This window comes from Phocoena sinus, chromosome 20, assembly GCF_008692025.1.
Source record: "Phocoena sinus isolate mPhoSin1 chromosome 20, mPhoSin1.pri, whole genome shotgun sequence".
NCBI classification, from domain to species: domain Eukaryota; kingdom Metazoa; phylum Chordata; class Mammalia; order Artiodactyla; family Phocoenidae; genus Phocoena; species Phocoena sinus.
The window spans coordinates 17,735,491-17,755,373 of record NC_045782.1 but is presented as its reverse complement, the minus strand read 5'-3'; the positions used below and the strand labels follow the sequence as shown (position 1 = coordinate 17,755,373).

At 42.9% G+C, this 19,883-nt stretch overlaps 1 protein-coding gene and 1 pseudogene across 1 annotated transcript; both read right to left on the bottom strand.

Moving 5' to 3' along the window:
* Window positions 1–794: 794 nt before the first annotated feature.
* Window positions 795–19,871, bottom strand: RNF135 (ring finger protein 135). Its single transcript, XM_032616284.1, is given in 9 exon segments — window positions 795–2,287; window positions 2,290–2,684; window positions 2,686–2,802; window positions 3,910–4,016; window positions 10,688–10,896; window positions 10,899–10,977; window positions 14,272–14,415; window positions 17,991–18,315; window positions 19,705–19,871. Coding segments are annotated over 9 exon segments (1,602 nt in total). The 3' UTR covers window positions 795–2,228.
* LOC116746527 lies at window positions 4,750–4,909 on the bottom strand (annotated as a pseudogene).
* Window positions 19,872–19,883: the final 12 nt, after the last annotated feature.

The following is a 19,883-nucleotide window of genomic DNA, read 5'->3' as shown; positions in this document are numbered from 1 at the left end:
CGTCAAAGATTGTCTGGCTGGTTTGTGTGGCAAGGCTTTCTGCTCAACCCCATCCAACAGAGCTGGAGTTCCACCTCTCCAACAGGTGCTAATAGAGCCTGACAGCCTACAGATGAATCGTAAGGAGAAGAAAGGGAGGGGAAGGCTGTAGATCAGGAGACTTCAGAGACATATCAACTGTTGATAGGTATGAGGGTTCTTCCTGTGCGTGATGAAGATGTTCTAAAATTAGATTATGGTGATGGTTTCACAACTCTGTAAACATACTAAAACACATTGATTTGTACACTTTAAATAGGTGAATTTTATAGTATGTAAACTATATCTCAACAAAGCCGTTAAGAAAAAGATATATCAGGGTTTTTTAGGGTTTATGCTAGGGATGCATGTTTGGGTGCTAAAACTCTAAAGAAATGCAAGTAAGTGATTACTATAAAAGTCAGGATGCCTTTCAGGTGGACGGAGGGTTTTGTGATTGGAATGGGGCACACGAAAGAGCTTCTGGGGTGGGCAGCAAGGTTTTCTTTCTTTTTTTTTTTTTATAAATTTATTTATTTATTTATTTTTGGGCTGCATTGGGTCTTTGTTGCTGTGTGTGGGCTTTCTCTAGTTGCGGCGAGCGGGGGCTACTCTTTGTTGCGGTGCGCGGGCTTCTCATTGCGGTGGCTTCTCTTGTGGAGCACGGGCTCTAGGCATGCGGGCTTCAGTAGTTGTGGCACGTGGACTCAGTAGTTGTGGCTCATGGGCTCTAGAGCGCAGGCTCAGTAGTTGTGGCGCACGGGCTTAGTTGCTCTGAGGCATGTGGGATCTTCCCAGACCAGGACTCGAACCTGTATTCCCTGCATTGGCAGGCGGATTCTCAACCACTGGGCAACCAGGGAAGCCCAAGGCTTTATTTCTTGACCTGAAAGGTAGTTACAAGTGTGTTTAATAATAATAATAATTATTATTATTCCTTACACTGCACATGTGTTTTGTGTAGTTTTCTCTGTCCATTCTGTTAATATAATTAAATGATTCTAAAAAATAGGGGAAATCAAGTATGAGATGATACCATGTGCCAGCCAGACTGTAAGGACCACCCCACCTCCTGGTATTCATGCCCTTGTGAACCCCACCCCCTTAAATGTGGGCGGGACCTGTGACTTACTTCTAACCAATAGAATAAGGCAAAGGCGATGGCATACGTGTGATTATATGTCCCTGTGGTTACATTATATAAGATTTAATGTCCACCTTGCTAGGAAACTTGATCTCCCTTGTTGGCTTTGAAGAAGTAAGCAGCCATGTTGCAGAGGCCCACCAAGTAAGGAACTGAGGGGGGTCCTCAGTCTGACAACTCACAAGGAACTGAATCCTGCCGACAACCACGTGAGCTTGGAAGCAGATCCTTCCCCAGTGGAGCCTCAGATGTCACCCGGCCCCAGTTCACACCCTGACTGCAGCTTGTGAGACTCCAAAACAGAGGCCTCAGCTAAGCTGTATCCTGACTCCTGGCCCACAGAAGCTGCGAGAGAATAAATATGTGTTGTTTGAAACCACTGAATGTGTGATAATGGTATTACACAGCAATTGATACCATGCCCCTTGCGTGTGTGTGGGGGGGGTCCCCTAAAATCAATCTCATTTTCAGTGATGCACTAGAAGGACTCACAGAACTCAGCAAAGCTGTTATACTTACGGTTACAGGTGGTTACAGTGAAAGGATACAGGTTAAAACCAGCAACAGAAAAAGGCACATAGGGCAGGGGCCAAGAGAGCCCACTCACTCCTCTCTCAGTGGAGTTATGGGGACAATGTTTAATTCTCCCAGGATGATGTATGACAACACCCACGGAATACTGCCAACCAGGGAAGCACATTCAAGTCTTGGTGCCCAAGGCTTTGACTGGCGGTCGGTCATGTAGGCAGACCCACTGCCCAAGTGGCTGACCTTAGTTTCCAGCCCTTCCAGAAATCAAGCTGATACTGTGTGGCCCAAGGCCCTCAGATAAATACACTCTTATCAGGCAGGATATTCCAAGGGCTTAGATACTATCTCCCACTCAAGAGCCTGTCCTTTCTTGTAACCGGACTGTGCAGGGTTTGAACAATGCAAGCCTGCTGGGTTAAACATTTACTTTGCATCCCTTAACTTTGGAAGCGGAATGTTAACTTAAGTCAACTTGACTCCCTGCTTGAAGGCAGAGAGACCAGGAAATCAACATGTTTTAACACCCAGGGAATGTTTATATGTTTATTTGCCTTATAGTCAGAGAGCTTCCAGGGAATAAGCCATACAGCCAGAGGCAGGGTGCAGAGGAAAGGCAACAGAGACTGGGCACTCATAGAGGAGCGTCACCTGATCAGCCACAGAATAGAAGGCAAGCTTTCCTTCCTCAAGGTCCAGCCAGATGCCCACCACACTAGGTCTGTTTGAGCCAAGGACAGTTTTCTTGACCATGTCCCATGCAGAGAGCTGGCTAGTCCCTTTCCACTCTACACACCAGAAGTCCCTGGTCCTTCCCAGGATCTGGTCACGCCTCATCCCCCGGGAAGCCACCCCAACTGCCCAGTGGCTACATTGCTGAGTGTCCACTTCCCAGTACTGCTGCCCAGAAGAGAGAGCCTGGGAACATAAGGCCTGGCAGGAGGCAAACCTCTCATGACTCCAGGGATAGGGCTGTGGGCGGTGAGATACAGTGATCCTTGGACACCTCCAGGCTACAGGAGAGGCTCCCTAGGTCAAAGGTTGGATTGATGACCCCTGGGGAAAAAAACCAGAACAGGACTAGCCACCTCTGATGGTTCATGCTAAGAGGTCTTCAAACAGCAAAAAGCAGCTTTGTGTCTTTGAGTGTGAAAAAGTTTTACACATACTGGCATTAAAACTGGTGCATCAAGGGACTTTCCTGGTGGCAAAGTGGTTAAGAATCTGCCTGCCAATGCAGGGAACACAGGTTCAAGCCCTGGTCCGGGAAGATCCCACATGCTATGGAGAAACTAAGCCCGTACGCCACAACTACTGAAGCCTCTGCGCCACAATTACTGAAGCCCGTGCGCCTAGAGCCCGTGCTCCGCAACGAGAGAAGCTACTGCAATGAGAAGCCCGTGCACTGCAACGAACAGCAGCCCCCGCTCGCCGCAACTAGAGAAAGCCCGCGTGTAGTAATGAATATCCAACACAGCAAAAAAAAAAAAAAAAAAAAAAAAAATATTGGTGCATCAACTTGCAGTAGGACCTTGTTATACATACCCCTGATGTTGTTCTAGTAACAATACCCTCCTTTCCCACCTTAATTTCTACTTACCCATCAGCCCTCTTTCAGGAAGCCTTCTGCGAAGCCCCCTGCCCCAGCAAAAGTCACGTCTTGGGGCTTCCCTGGTGGCGTAATGGTTGGGAGTCCACCTGCCGATGCAGGGGATGCGGATCCGTGCCCCGGTCCAGGAAGAACCCACATGCGGCGGAGCGGCTGGGCCCGTGAGCCATGGCCGCTGAGCCTGCGCGTCCGGAGCCTGTGCTCCGCAACGGGAGAGGCCACAACAGTGAGAGGCCCGCGTACCGCAAAAAAAAAGTCACATCTTGCTTTTCCCCGAATACTTTACCTGATCTCTAATGATACTTACCATCTTCTACCTGTAGTACAGTGATTGATGACCATGGCTGTTTATATCTCTCCACTTACACATGATCTTCCTGATTAAGGATCATGTCATTCATTTTGTATATTTCATAATGTTTTCTTTTAAGGGAGTAAATAATTACTAATGCACAGCATTCCTACTCTAGGCTCATACTTACACACATTCATTCATTCAGATATTGAATATAGTTGCCTGTGCTACACAGTAGAACCTTGTTGTTTATCCATTCTATATGTAACAGTTTGCATCGGCTAATCCCAAACTGTACTGAAGTTTAATTGTTACCTTAAAACTACTATGTGCTTGCAATGACCATAGTTAGGTAGAATAAGGGACAGTAAGGGAAATGTCAGAGTATGGACTGTGAAGGTGAAATTTTCCCCTATTTGTACCTTGAGGTGACAGCAGCATAAAGTGAATCCAAGAGTCAGACTGAGAAGAGACAAAAGGCCCTATCTAGGGTGTGGGCTGTGGACACTTAGGTCATGAGAGCAGGAGAGCTGCCCTTCAAGAAGCCATGCTCAGAATCTGCGTGGGGTACCAACTCTTCTTTCTATTGAGCTGATAGGATTTTACTTATCGTTAATCACAGTTTTAAAAATGTTTGTAAGAACTGCTAGCTACTTCTTTTATTTTTTAGCTAACACAAGTTTTTTTTTTTTTTAAATTTATTTATTCATTTATTTATTTTTGGCTGTGTTGGGTCTTCGTTTCTGTGCGAGGGCTTTCTCTAGTTGTGGCAAGCGGGGGCCACTCTTCATCGCGGTGCGCGGGCCTCTCACTGTCGCGGCCTCTCTTGCTGCGGAGCACAGGCTCCAGACGCGCAGGCCTCTCACTGTCGCGGCCTCTCTTGCTGCGGAGCACAGGCTCCAGACGCGCAGAGCTCAGTATTTGTAGCTCACGGGCCCAGCTGCTCCGTGGCACGTGGGATCTTCCCAGACCAGGGCTTGAACCCGTGTCCCCTGCATTGGCAGGCAGACTCTCAACCACTGCGCCACCAGGGAAGCCCTAACACAAGTTTTTCCCCTATTGATAGAGAAAATAATCTACACTTGACTGGTTGGTTCTTAAAAATACTTAGAAAAAAGAAACGAAATTGAGTTATTTGTAGTGAGGTGGATGGACCTAGAGTCTGTCATACAGAGTGAAGTAAGTCAGAAAGAGAAAAACAAATACTGTATGCTAACACATATATATGGAATCTAAGGGAAAAAAAAAGTCATTAAGAACCTATGGGTAAGAACAGATACTACACTCGATCTTAGCCAAAAGGCCGAGAAGCGACACATGAGAGCATATGTATATGTATGGCTGATTCGCTTTGTTATAAAGCAGAAACTAACACACCATTGTAAAGCAATTATACCCCAATAAAGATGTTAAAAAAAAAAAAAAAAGAATCTACGGGTAAGACGGGAATAAAGACACAGACCTACTAGAGAACGGACCTGAGGATATGGGGAGGGGGAAGGGTAAGCTGTGACAAAGTGAGAGAGTTGCATGGACATATATACACTACTAAACGTAAAATAGATGGCTGGTGGGAAGCAGCCGCATAGCACGGAGATCAGCTCGGTGGTTTGTGACCACCTAGAGGGGTGGGATAGGGAGGGTGGGAGGGAGGGAGACGCAAGAGGGAAGAGATATGGGAACATATGTATATGTATAACTGATTCACTTTGTGATAAAGCAGAAACTAACACACCATTGTAAAGCAATTATACTCCAATAAAGATGTTAAAAAAATACTTAGAAAAAAAGAAACATGATGTACATTCATAAATATTGAGTAGCTATTAGACACTGGTAACTATTACAGAAATGAAGTATTTTGATATGTTAATCTCTCTGGGTATAAACTCAACTGCTTACCCACTGATTATGATAGGTTTCATAAAAGAACAAAAAATGATGGTTTATTAAACAATTGATTTGCCAGAAATATTTGTTATATAAACTTAATTGCTGAGAAATTTCTTTAAAATAGAATCTAAAGAATCTCATTTCTCTACTAAGAGAATAAGCTACAGGCTTTTTTTTTTTTTTTTAAAGTAGCCAGGATCCCTTGGATCCCTTGGGAATTTAAAATAATAATTTCAGGAACAAACCATTCTAAGTAGAATTGTTCTGCATAAAATTACAGTTGACCCTTGAATGGCACAGGTCTGAACTGCGAAGGTCCACTTATCTTTTTCAATAAATATACAAAAATATATGTGGATCAATAAATACACAAAAATGTATGTGTAGAACGTCACATGCAAGACTTGTATTGAAGTGGATAGCCTTTCCTTACATAAGCATAAGGTGAGTGATATTTAATATAAAATTAGTGGTGTGTTAGTTTTCCTTCTCTCCAGTTTTCTTTCTCTCCCTCTCTATCAGCCTATCATCATAGGTAACTGTTTTTTTAAAAAAAATAACAATGTTTCTAATATTGTGTTATGAATATGACTGTAATATTGTATGCCATAAAAATTTTATAATGATTAATTCATTAGCGTATAGGCTAGGCTACCCCAAAGCAAGCATACTGTTGCTTCTTTGTTATCAATGCATGAATAGTTACACCTGTAAATAAATGTGAATTTCTTTTTTGCATTATCTTTTCATTTTTGATGTCTAGTGTTAGTAATATGTATAACATCCTCAAGGCTTTTTATCATATAAGACAATGTGTATGTACTGACAGACAGACGATTCATCTCATAAACAGACGATGTAAACTACAGTATAGATAGCTACAGTAGAGTACTGTAAATGTATTTTCTCTTCTTTATGCTTTTCTTAATAAAAATTTTTTTCTGGCTTACTTTATTGTAAGAATACAGTATATAATACATAAAACATACAAAATATGTGTTAATCAACTGTTTATGTTATCTGTAAGGCTTCCAGTCAGCAGTAGGCTATTGGTAGTTAAGTTTTGGGGCAGTCAAAAGTTGTAGTGAAGACTTCCCTGGTGGCACAGTGGTTAAGAATCCCCCTGCCAATGCAGGGGACACGGGTTCGAGCCCTGGTCTGGGAAGATCCCACATGCCACAGAGCAACTAAGCCCGTGCGCCACAACTACTGAGCCTGCGCTCTAGAGCCCGCAAGCCACAACTACTGAAGCGTGCGCACCTAGAGCCCGAGCTCCGCAACAAGAGAAGCCACCGCAATGAGACGTCCACGCACCACAACGAAGAGTAGCCCATGCTCAATGCAACTAGAGAAAGCCCACATGCAGCAACGAAGACCCAACGCAGCCAAAGATTAATTAATTAAAAATATAAATAAATAAAATAAAATAGGACTCCTGTTTACAAAAAAAGAAAAAAGTTATAGTCAGATTTTTGGCTGTATAGGCGTTTGGTGCCCCTAACCCCCATGTTGTTCAAGGGTCAACTGTATTCCCCAGTAATTAAATTTGTATTACAAATAATCACCCCTGCTGGGTAAGCTGCACCAAAATACTTATCAAAACTTTAGTGTGCATGAAAATCCCCTGCAAAGTTGTCAAAAATGCAAATCCTTGGGGCTTACTCCCAGAGATGCTAACTCAATAGTCTGGCCATGGGCCTTGGATTCTGCTTTTTTTTTTAAGGGTGGAAAGATTTTTAATTAATATTATGAAGTTATCATAATACAGGTATCAAAGCCACAAAAAGAACATATAAGGAAAAAAAAAAAAACATAGGCCAACAAACCTGGAGATTATCTGCATTCTTATTAGTGTTACAGAGAGTCCCGGGTTATACTCAAGAGACACTGTGCCCTTTAGGCTGCGTGATTTCCGTGGCAGCTCACGGTGTGTTTACACAGGGTCAAAGGAAATCATTGTGATGAGGCAGTCAAATTGTTTAGCAGCTGTTAGAGTGCTGACTTGAAGAATAACTAATCTATTGTCTTAAAAACAATCTTGTGAGAACTTCAGGAAATGACGTTTCAGGAAATAGGGATATATTCAGATTTTATGTCTTAAAAGTGTCCTGGACTGGTCCAAATAATCAAAATCAAAATAATCAAAATAATCAACGTTGTACTTGCTAAGGCATACTTGAATTTTCTAAGTTAAATTTAAAAAATACTTAATATGTATACTTAATTCTCAAAAAATTAAAAATAGAATTACCATATGATCCAGTAATTCCACTTGTAGGCATATATACAAAAGAATTGAAAGCAAGGTCTCAAAGAGATGTTCATACACCCATGTCCACGGCAGCATTATTCACAGTAGCCAATGGGTGGAAGCAACCCAAATATCCATCGATAGATGGATGGATGGATGGGTAAACAAAATGTGGTATATATATATGTGTATAATACAATGGAATATTATTCAGCCCTTAAGAGGATGGAAATTCTGACACAGTCAACAATATGGATGAAACTTGGATCCAGCAACATGGATGCTAAGTGAAATTAGTCAGTCACAAAAAGATAAACACTTCACGATTCCACTTATATACGCTATTTGGAGTAATCAAACTCATAGAAACAGACAGTGGAATGGCGGTTGCTAGGGGCTGGGGAAGGAGGGTATGAGGAGTGACTGTTTAATGGGTATAGAGTTTCAGTGTTGCAAGATGAAAACGTTCTGGAACTTGGTTGCACACAATATGAATATACTTAACACTATTCAACTGTAAACTTAAAAATGGTTAAGATGGTGCATTTGTTATATGTATTTTACCACAATTAAAAATTAAAATTAAAAATGCACACTTAAATAACCATAGAAAGTCATAATTTTTTCCAAAGATATCATGTTTCTCCAGTTAAATAAGGAGAAACATTTCAACCAGAGCAACAGCATTAAATATTATAAATGTTCTAAAACATTTACATTATTATTTAAAAATTCACTAGGACACACGCTAGGATAAATTTCAAATGGGTGAAAGATTTATATGTGAAACCAAAGATTTAATATAAAAATGTACATACACACACACACACACACACACACACACACACACACACCACTTGAGGTGGTGAAGTTTTCTAACTAAAATTTAAAATCTAGAAGCCACAAAAGAAAACACTGATAAAATGTACTACTTGAAAATATAAAAATGCCTATACGACATTCTAAAACCCACACTAAACAGAATCAAAAGATAAATGACAGGGCTTCCCTGGTGGCGCAGTGGTTGGGAGTCCGCCTGCCGATGCAGGGGACGCGGGTTCGTGCCCCGGTCCGGGAGGATCCCGCGTGCCGCGGAGTGGCTGGGTCCGGGGGTCGCTGAGCCTGCGCGTGCGGAGCCTGTGCTCTGCATCGGGAGAGGCCACGGCAGTGAGAGGCCCGCGTACCGCAAAAAAAAAAAAAAAGATAAATGACAAATTGGGGAACAAAATCTGCAATTCACATCACAGACAAAAGGCTAATCTCCCTAATTTATGATGAGTTCCTAAAAATCAAATTTTTAAAGGACCAACAACACAAGATATAAACAGACAATTCATGGAGAAATGCAAATTAAAAGTACAGTACACAAATATATCACTTTTTTTAAACCCATTGGATTGGCAAAAAAAATACAAAAGTTTGACAGCACATTGTGTTGGCAGGCTTGGGGGATAAACATTTCTTCTGTAAGAGTGTCAACTGATATAACCCAACTGGAGAGCAGTTAGTCAACGTTATCAAAATTGCAAAATTTACTCTATGACCCAGCAATCCTTACTGGTAATTTAACCTACAATTATATCTGCACTCATATAAAATGATGTATATACAGTAATTGACTTCAGCATTGTTTTCAATTATAAATACTTGGGAATAATCATGCATACATCAGTAAAGGGTTGAGTAAATAAATGTTGGCATATCCATAAATTGGAATGTTATGCAGCTTTAAAGAGAAAATGCTTGAGGTACTGATTTGTAAAGGTATCAAGATATATTAAGTAAAAAAAGAAAAGCAAAATGCAGAACAGTGTATACAGTATGCTAACTTTTGTGTAAAAAGAAAAGATTGGGGGAGATAAGAATATAAACTTGTGTTTGCTTGTACTTACAAAAGTAAATTCTGAATGGACACTTAAGAAAACTAGTAAAGGTGGTTAACTGGGGGAATAAGAGGAATTGGACGAGAGTAGGAACACAACATTTTTGTTGTGTCTTTTTATATTTCTTGATTTTTGAATTAAAATTTTAAAATTTAATCCTCAAGTTTAAAGCTCGAGTTTAGATTTTAAATTAGGAACCCATCCTAAATTTAGGAGCACACAGGAGCTAAGAGATCACTTTATTTCTCAGATCGTTTTTGGAACAATTAATAAACTGTACTCTAACTGGTTTCCTTAAGAAACATTTCCCAAGGAATCATGCTTCTCCACTTAAATAAGAAACTTTTTAACAGAGCAAGATGATTTAAATATCTAAAAGCTCTAAGAGATACGTCTCTAAAGCATACGTGGCCGAGTCAGGAGGCAGAGGCAAGGGAGACTAGAGCACTTGTCTAAGGGGCAGGTGTGAATTGTTTTTCAATCCTGAGCCACTGAACAACAGCGAACCTAAAAGTCGGGACAGAAAGGTTGTTTTCTACATTGTTACCCTTTATTATTAAACACACTGGCCAGAGATTACAGTTGAGTAGAATTTTTTTTTTTTTTTTTTGCGGTACGCGGGCCTCTCACTGTTGTGGCCTCTCCGGTTGCGGAGCACAGGCTCCGGATACGCAGGCTCAGCGGCCATGGCTCACGGGCCCAGCCGCTCCGCAGCATGTGGGATCATTCCCGGACCGGGGCACGAACCCGTGTCCCCTGCATCGGCAGGCAGACTCTCAACCACTGCGCCACCAGGGAAGCCCAGTTGAGTAGAATTTATGAAGAACTATATAACAAAGTTGCATGCTTCATTAATAAGGACATTTACTAGTGAAAAATAAAAAGCGCCTATTTCTGAATCTCCTCAGGTAGGTAACACAGATGCACGGCGAGCAAGCAAAATCAGGTCTAGGTTCTGGATTTATAGGTCTTAGAAAACGAGTTTCTATCTATGAAGGGCCTGTGATACATCACACCTCCAGTCAGGTCCAAAAACACATCCAGTCACAAAAATAGCTCAGCCCACTCCTTCCTCATTCACACCACAGGGATAACACAGCTGGGCTCTCAGATCCTGTCCCCAAAAAACAAAGCCACGGAACGCTGCCCCAACTTCCATAATTAAACCTCCTTTACCAAATAAAATCAACTCACCCTTAATTTGTTCTTCAAGGGCCTCTTTCCACATGAAGTTTTCTTGTAATTTTTCTTGGATCTCTTCTAGGTCATGGAGATGTCTCTCATTTTCCCCTCAGGTGTGTTGGAAGTCACTAGTTTTGGAGAAGCCAAGGAAAGGTCCACCCCATCTGACAAAGCCTATTGATGAATCATTTTTTAAAAAAAAAAAAGAAGAAGAAGGAGAATAATAATAATAGGAAGAAGACAGAAAGGAAGGAAGGAAGGAAAAAAGGAAATCTCTTAAGGAATGCATCAAATATATCCCAGTTCGGGGCTTCCCTGGTGGCGCAGTGGTTGGGAGTCCGCCTGCCGATGCAGGGGACACGGGTTCGTGCCCTGGTCCGGGAAGATCCCACATGCCGCAGAGAGGCTAGGCCCATGAGCCATGGCCACTGAGCCTGCGCGTCCGGAGCCTGTGCTCCGCAACCGGAGAGGCCACAGCAGTGAGAGGCCTGTGTACAGCAAAAATATATATATATATAAAAAAATATATATATATATATATATATATATATTCCAGTTCTACCAACCATCTATAATTTTCTACTTACCTCCTAACGGGTTTTTCAAAACATAGTTAGGTCCTCAAAGTATGCGCCTTGAAAACAATCTGGAATGATACATAGTATGGCAAAAATATTAGAGAATGGCGATTTCTTGGTGATGGGGTTATGGATGATTTTCATTTGTTTTTTCAACTGCAATATATTTTCTAGTATTTTGTACAACAGATATGGAGTTCTTAGCTCATACCCCCAAAAAGTTTGAAAATTTTAGGCCCATCTTATAGGGGCTTTACAAAATAAATAATACAGATAGTCACTAAGATAAGCTACAGAAGCTGAAATAATCTTCCCCAGACTGCTATCATAACTCTTCCTAAGGGCCAAGACAAACATGTTGCCTGCATACAGGCCCTGCTCTCTGGGGCCTCTAACACACACTCCCTGATTTACTTTAACTTCGGGTCCTGTTATTCCCCAACACAGCCTCTCATCTGCTCACCACCTTCCCACCTTCAGCACCTGACTTTCCTTCCCAACTTTGCAAAATCCATTTCCCATTCTTTTTGCCAATCATAACAGGGGTAGGTACCACCTGCTGAATATTTTCCACTGCTCACCTCTAATTTGCCTAACAACTTTCCAAGATAGGTTTATTATCCCCATTTTACAAAAGAGGGAGTTCATGGAGGTTAACTATATTGTCATAGCTAATTTGATTGTCCCATATTTTCACATTGCTCAAGCACTTTTTAAAGTAAGATCTTTAAAACAAAAAATCTCCACATTAAACCAATGAGGTGCAGGCCATGGATCATTTTTGTTTGTTTTACAGATAGAAATCTGAGACTCAGAAAGATGAAATGACTTGTCCAAGGTCATAATACTAGTGAATGGCAATGTCAGGAATTATGGACAGACTCTCAGACCTTCTACCCCAACATACTGCATCCCTGAGGACCCATTTATTCACTCACTCAAATACACTGGGTGTTTGTTGAACGCTTACTATGTGCCAAGCACTGTGTTAGGCTTGGGGATACAAGAGTGAACAAAGGAACAAAAGCCATTAAGGTCACTGCCCTCATAGAGCTTAGAGTCCAGTGTAAGGGAAGAGGGATGAAAGACATTAATAAATTATGGTGCCAATCATTATCAAGTCACAACTGTAACAACTGCTACAAATGAAAGGTACATGGAATCATACATAAGAGCCTCTAATAAGGGGATTTGACTTGTTCAAGGAAATCAGTGAAGGCTTCTCCAAGGAAGTGATAATCTAGCTGAGGTCTGAAGGATGAGCAGGTACTACCTACATGACAGAGTAAAAGACGAACACTCCATGGTGTGGGCCCTGTGATGGGAAGAAGTGTGACACTCTGGAGGGAACAGATCAGAGCAATTAAAAGACTTTGGTAGAAATCCAGGCAAGAAATAGTCATAGGATTGGATTAGAGTCACCTTTAAGGAGCTGAAGAATAGTAAATAGGGGGCTTCCCTGGTAGCACAGCAGATAAGAATCCGCCTGCCAATGCAGGGGACACACGTTCGAGCCCTGGTCCAGGAAGATCCGACATGTTGCAGAGCAATTAAACCCATGCACCACAACTACTGAGCCTGCCCTGTAGAGCCCGCGAGCCACAACTACTGAAGCCCGCGAGCCACAACTACTGAAGCCCGTGAGCCACAACTACTGAAGCCCGTGTGCCACACTACTGAAGCCTGCACACCTAGAGCCCATGCTGGGCAACAAGAGAAGCCACCACAATGAGAAGCCGGCGCACTGCAACAAAGAGTAGCCCCCGCTCTCAGCAACTAGAGAAAACCCGCGTGCAGCAGCGAAGACCCAACGCAGCCAAAAATTAAATAAATAAATAAATATTTTTTTTTAAAAAAAGAATAGTAAATAGATTCAAGAGATGTTTAGGCAGATGATGGAAGAGGTGACAGGATTCCCAGGTTTCTGGCTTGTGCACTTGGAAGGGCTACAGGGTCAGTTGCTGAGACGGGGTATTCCAGAGGAGAAACAGTGCAGGACGGATTAAGTGCGATGTGTCTTTGAGATGCTAAGAGAAGACGAGAAGGAAGACACCAGACCAGAACTCAGAGAAGGGTCCAGGCTGAAGCTATATTTGTGCCCAGAGGTGGTAGTTAAAGCCACAGGAATGCAGAGGACCATGTAGGGGGAACAGACAGCGACCTACAACTCAGCCTTGAAGAATCCCAGCATTTCCCTGCTTAGCAGTGGAGAGTAAACCTGCAAAACAGACTGAAAAGGAGCAGCTGGAGAAAAATGCAGAAAGGCTGGAAGACTCGTGTCCCAGAGCTAAGGGAAAAGAAAGCTTCAAGAATGAAGTTGTGAAAAGAAGCAGACTCACAGATATAGAAAATAAATTAGTGGTTACCAGTGGGTAGAGGGGAGGGAGGGGCAATATAGAGATAGGGCAGTGGGAGGAACAAACTGTTGGGTGTAAGATAGGCTACAGGGATATATTGTACATACAGGAAATATAACCAGTATTTTCTAATAACTGTAAATGGACCGTAACCTTTCAAAATTATACAAAAATTTTTTAAAATTAAAAAAAAAAAGAATGAAGTTGTGGTTGACTGTGTCAAAGGCTGCTGAAAGGCCAACGAGGATAAGAGCTAGAACGTCTACAGGATTTGCGTAGAGGTCACAGGTGATCTTAGAGCTGGTTAGGTGGAGTGATAAGGATAGAACCTAGCCCACTTGAAGCCTTCTTACCTCACCTCAAGCATTCCAAACTCCCGATCATCCATGTTTGGTAGTGAAGAGCATGGTAAAAGACTGGGACTTAGCGCATCCTTCAACTGCAAACCGATTCAGGTTGCTCCCGAGCTGTCCCAGGGAGCTGTCCCTAGCGCCACCCCCTGGCACATCCTTTCTTCTCCCAGATGAGCCTACCACAGCCGGGATGCTCATTTCATTGTCTGGTTCAGATTCTGGGAGATGTCTCTGACTCTGAAGGCTCCTGACAGTATCTATAAGCCGTTCCACCAGCTCTGCGAGCCCCCAGCCAACTTCTGTGAGGCTCTTCTGCGCCACCACCTTTAAAAAAGCAAAGCAGAACACAAAGCTGGACCCAGGAACCAGTTCTAGACAGAGGGAGCTGTAAACACTGGATAAAGGAGGCAGGCAAGGAAGTGACAAAAAATGTCTAGAGGGCAAGGAGGTAAGCTCCCTGGACCTTTGGCATGCCCATTTCCCCCTACTGGTGGTCCAGTGGCCGTTACAGAGAACCAGAGTTCATCCATAGGATGGGGGAGGGGGAGGGGGTGAGGCATGAAGGGAAGCCTAGGGGTCATTTTGAACAGGGGAAGTCAGAGACGAAATAGGGTGAGAGCCTGGAGATTTGGCAGCACTGGTGGCAGCTGATGAGGTGAGTGGAAGGCATTTGGCTCGGGTTTCAGCTCCACTCTCAACTCTGACTGACTCGTCCTGTGTCTTCATCACTCCTTTCATAAATAAAAGCGACCGTCCCTCCTTCTCTTCAACAGTGAAAAGGATCCACTATGAAAAGATCTTGGAGACTTTAAAGTGATGTGCAGATGCAAACTCTTTTTGTTTACTGACATCCTTCACATTTAAAGAAACATTCAGATGAGAATGCTAAACCACTCCACGTCCAGAGCTTCATCTGCTCAGCTGCCTGGCTGGGAATGGGAGGAAGTTTTGCAGCCAACACATTCTGGCAACACCCTCAAGACCTGGTCACAGTCATGTGAGGCAGGTGGGGCCCAGACTTCAATGGAGAAATTTGCATTACCTCCAAAAGAGGTCCTACGGAGAGCCACAGAAATACAAGATGTTCATCATCTTACTCTAAATAAACCAGAGTTTTTAGAACTTTGGAGGGACATTTTTCACTTTTTAAATTATGCTGGAACCTCAAAAACTGGAGAACCAGTTTTTCATCTCTAAGAAGCACTGATGTCCCTCAAAATAGCATGTGTTTTGGAAGCCATATGCAGACTATTTTATAGAGGAGGTGGCTGACCACGGGTAACATTGTCTGCTCTTAAATTTGCAGGTCTCACTCTTAAATATTCAGGCAGCTGGAATTCTGGAATGGAGCCCTTATCTAGACACCTGAACAAATTAAAAACTTTAAAAAATAAGTGTGTTGCTTTTTCCATCCATAAAAGAACTGCACACTCATTGTGGTGAATTTAGAAAATGCAGAGAATGCGAAAGAAGAAATGTTTTAAATTATCCGATATCCTACCATCCACAGGCAATCATTTTAATTTAAAAGCCAATGGAAAGTATATTCAGTCACTATAAGCTATACTAACAAAGGCTTTTAAGGACCTGAGAAATAATGCCATATTTATTTATTTATTGGCTGCACCACTTGGTTTATAGGATCTCAGTTCCCCGACCAGGGATTGAACCCAGGCCACAGCAGTGAAAGCGCCCAGTCCTAACCACTAGGCGCTTTCCACCAGTCCTAACCACTAGGGAGTTCCACCAGGGAACTCCCAATGCTGTATTTATAACCAAAAAGAAGAGAACAGCTTTATTCATAATTGCAAAAAAAAAAAAAAAAGGAAATAACCAATATGTCCATCAAAAGGTGAACAGATAAACTGTGGGACATCTACGCAATGGAATATTATTTGACAATAAAAAGAAATGAGCTATCAAGCCACAAACCTTAATTTTGTTTAATGAAAGAAGCTAGCCTGAAAAAGCTAGATACTGTATGATTCCGAAGATACGACATTCTAGAAAGCGCAAAACTAAAGAGATAGCAAAAAGTCAGTGGCTGCCAGGGGTTGGGGAGAGGGAGGGGGTACAAAGAGGCAGAGTGCAGGGGATTTTCAAGGCATAAAACTGTTAACTACAGATACGTGACTTCATGCATTTGTCAAAATCCATAGAACGGTACAACAGAGAGAGTGAACCCTGATGTAAACTGTGGATTTTAATTAATAACGACGTGTCAATATTGGTTCATAAATTGTAACAAGTGTACCAAACTAATGCAAGATATTAAAAATAAGGGTAACGATGAGGGGTATATGGGAATTTTCTGTACTATCTGCTCAATTTTCTGTAAGCCTAGAGCTGCTCTAAAAAATAAAGTCTATTAATTAATTTTTTTTAAAAAAGAGGAGTGGATAGCTCCAAGCTCTTTTACCCTCCACCAACCCCGCTCCCCCAACACACACACACACACACACACACACACACACACACACACACACACACACACAAACGTCGCAAGACAAGCAGAAACTGTCAGAACCAACTTTGTCAGAACTCTGGCAGACACTGACTTAACAAAGCACAACCTGGTAGTAGGAAAGCTTTGTGGCATTTTGACTTGCTCTTGCCCCGTTCCCTTCCTGGCTCAGTGATGGTATTGAAAATTCCCGGCGTGAAACTCTGGTCCTGGTTCCCAAAGGAGCAGAGCAGATCTTATTCACAAACCACTGTGTCTGTCTGTTCTAACCTGGCTGGCGGCTGCCTGAAGGAATCCACAGGGTGCTCATCTTTGTTTCACCTAACCCAGAGCTCAGACCAGAAAGGTGGTAAATATTGCTCAGAAGTTCTGCAAGCGGAGTTAAACTTGCAGGTATCTGGGACAAAAGACTGTGGTGGAAACAGACAATAACCTAAGTCCCAGAAGCAAATAGACCAGGAGCAAATAGACCTAAGTCCCAGGAGCAAAAGTTGGGGAAAATTGGAATCCTACTTTGTTAATGGGAATGCAAAGTATTGTTGTTGCTGTGGAATGCAGTTTGGCTGTTCCTCAATACATTAAACACAGAATTACCATATGATCCAACAATTCTACCCCTACCCAGAATAACTGAAAATAGGAACTCGGATACTTGTACATCAACGTTCACTGCAACATTACTTGCAATAACCCAAAGGTGGAAACAATCCAAATGTCCATCGATGTTTGAATGGATTCAAAAATAAAAAAGCGGTATAATCATACAAGGGAATTATTATTCAGCCACAAAAAGGAATGAAGTTCGGATACGTGCTATGACATGAACGAACCTTGAAAACATTATAGCAAGTGAAAGAAGCCAAAGCCCGAAACAAAGTGACAAACATTGTATGATTCCACTTCTATGAAATATCTAGAGTAGGCAAAGTCACAGAGACAGAAAGTAGAATAGAGGTTACCAGGGGCTGGAGGGCAGGGGAGGGAGAAATTATTGCTTCATGGGTACAAAGCTTGTTTGTGGTGATGAAAAAGTTTTGGAACTAGGTAGTGGTGACGGTTGCACAGCACTGTAAATATAATGCCACCGAATTGTACATTTTAAAATGGTTAAATGGCAAATTTTATGTTATATAATGTAAACATATTTTAGCACAATTAAAAATTGTCAGAGAGACAGAGTGGGTGCAGAAAGACTGGAAATAAGTGGAAAGAGGCCAGGGTGGATAGCGCCTAGGTTGATAGGATTTTTGATTTTTTTTTTTCTGCTTCTTCATATTTTTCTGAACTTTCCAAAGAACTTTCCAAAGTTCAGACTGAGAAAAGTAACGTGGAAATACAATCAGGAGGAGAGGAAGAGCCGTGGGGATAATGGGATGCAGTCGGCGCGCGCGGGCGGATGGAGGTCAGAGGGCAGTCTCTGGTCCCGCCTTCCTACCGGCAGCTGCGCGGTGCGGCGCGGGGGTCCGGGCGCTGGGTTCGGGCCCTCCAGCTCGCGCGCCTTCCGACTGTACTTGTCCTCCAGGTCCTGAAGCATCGTGTTCTTCCGCTCGGCGCCCTCGCGGCAGGTGGGGCAGGACCCGTGGCGCCCTGCGCCCCACAGACCCATCAGGCAGTTGTGACAGAAGCTGTGGCCGCAGGAGAGCGTGGCGGGCCGGGCCAGCAGCTCGTGACAGACGATGCAGCCCAGGTCGTCCTCGGCCAGTCACATGGGGACGGCCGGGCAGGCGTCCAGGCCCGCCCTGGTCCCCAGACCGCCGCCGCTCCGCCCACCCCCGGGGTTGGCGCGCGGAAGTCAGGGCTACGCCGGGGGCTGCCAGCCCTGCGGCTACGTCTCCTCCTGCTCCTCCCTCGCTCTCCCCGTCCCCTCCTCCTTCGCTGCAGCTTGGGTCCACCCTTGTTTCCTTTTTTCCAGTCCTTTTGCAAGCTGATTTATGCGCTGGGAAATGCGCTCGCCCCAGGCCGTTAGAAACCCGCTGATGTCCAAAAGATTTTCTTTAGCTTGATGTCCCCCACTCCCATCAAAGTGCAACCCTGGGACTTCCCTGGCGGTCCAGTGGTTGGGACCCCCGCTAACACTGCAGGGGGCGCGGGTTCGACCGCTGGTCGGGGAACTGAGATCCCACATGCCCCCCGGTGTGGCCAAAAGATATAGATAGATAGATAGATGATAGATAGATAGATAGATATAGATAGGTAGATAATAAATAGGTAGACAGATAATAGATTAGATAGATAATAGGTAAGTAGATAGATAATAGATTAGATAGGTTAGATAGATAATAGATTAGATAGGTAGATTAAATAGATAATAGGTAGGTAGATAGATAATAGATTAGATAGGTAGATACTAGATTAGATAGATAATAGATAGATAGGTAAAGATAGATCGATAGATAATAGATAGATAGAAAATAGATAGATAGGTAGGTAGATTAGATAGGTAGATAATAGATTAGATAGATAGGTAGATAGATAATAGATTAGATAGATTAGATAGATAATAGGTAAAGATAGATTGATAGATAATAGATAGATAATGGATAGATAGGTAGATGGATTAGATAGATAATAGATTAGATAGAGCGATAGATGATAGATAGATGGATAAATTAGATAGATCGGATAGATAGGTAGATAGATAATAGATAGATAAATAGGTAGATAGATAGGTAGATAGATAATAGATAGGTAGATAGATTAGATAGAAGGGGCTTCCCTGGTGGCGCAGTGGTTGAGAGTCCACCTGCCGATGCAGGGGACACGGGTTCGTGCCCCAGTCCGGGAAGATCCCACATGCCGCGGAGCGGCTGGGCCTGTGAGCCATGGCTGCTGAGCCTGCGCGTCCGGAGCCTGTGCTCCGCAACAGTAGAGGCCACAACAGTGAGAGGCCCGCGTACCACAAAAAAAAAAAAAAAAAAAAAAAAAAAGATTAGATAGATAATAGATAAGATAGATTAGATTAAATAGATAGATTAGATAGATAGATAGATACCTACCCCAACAACTCTTGGGAGGAGGAAAAGGAGTGGATTCGATTTAAGAACTCTTTTCTGAGAATGCGTCCACTAGGTGTCATCCAACCACTCCAACAAGTAGTGAGGGGTTGAAGAATACTCGGTGCAGAGAGCTGTGAAACTCTTTAAAAATACCGATGTTGTTCGGCCTCCACTCCCAGAGAGTCTGATTTCATTGTCTGGGGTGGAGCCCCAGCGGAGTATTTGTAAAAACCTCCCCCAGATGATTCTTTTAAAATCGCTATTACAATGCAGAAGGGAGCCACTGTTTCCTTACTGCTCTCTGCTGACTGAAAGCACATTACCCGATAGAC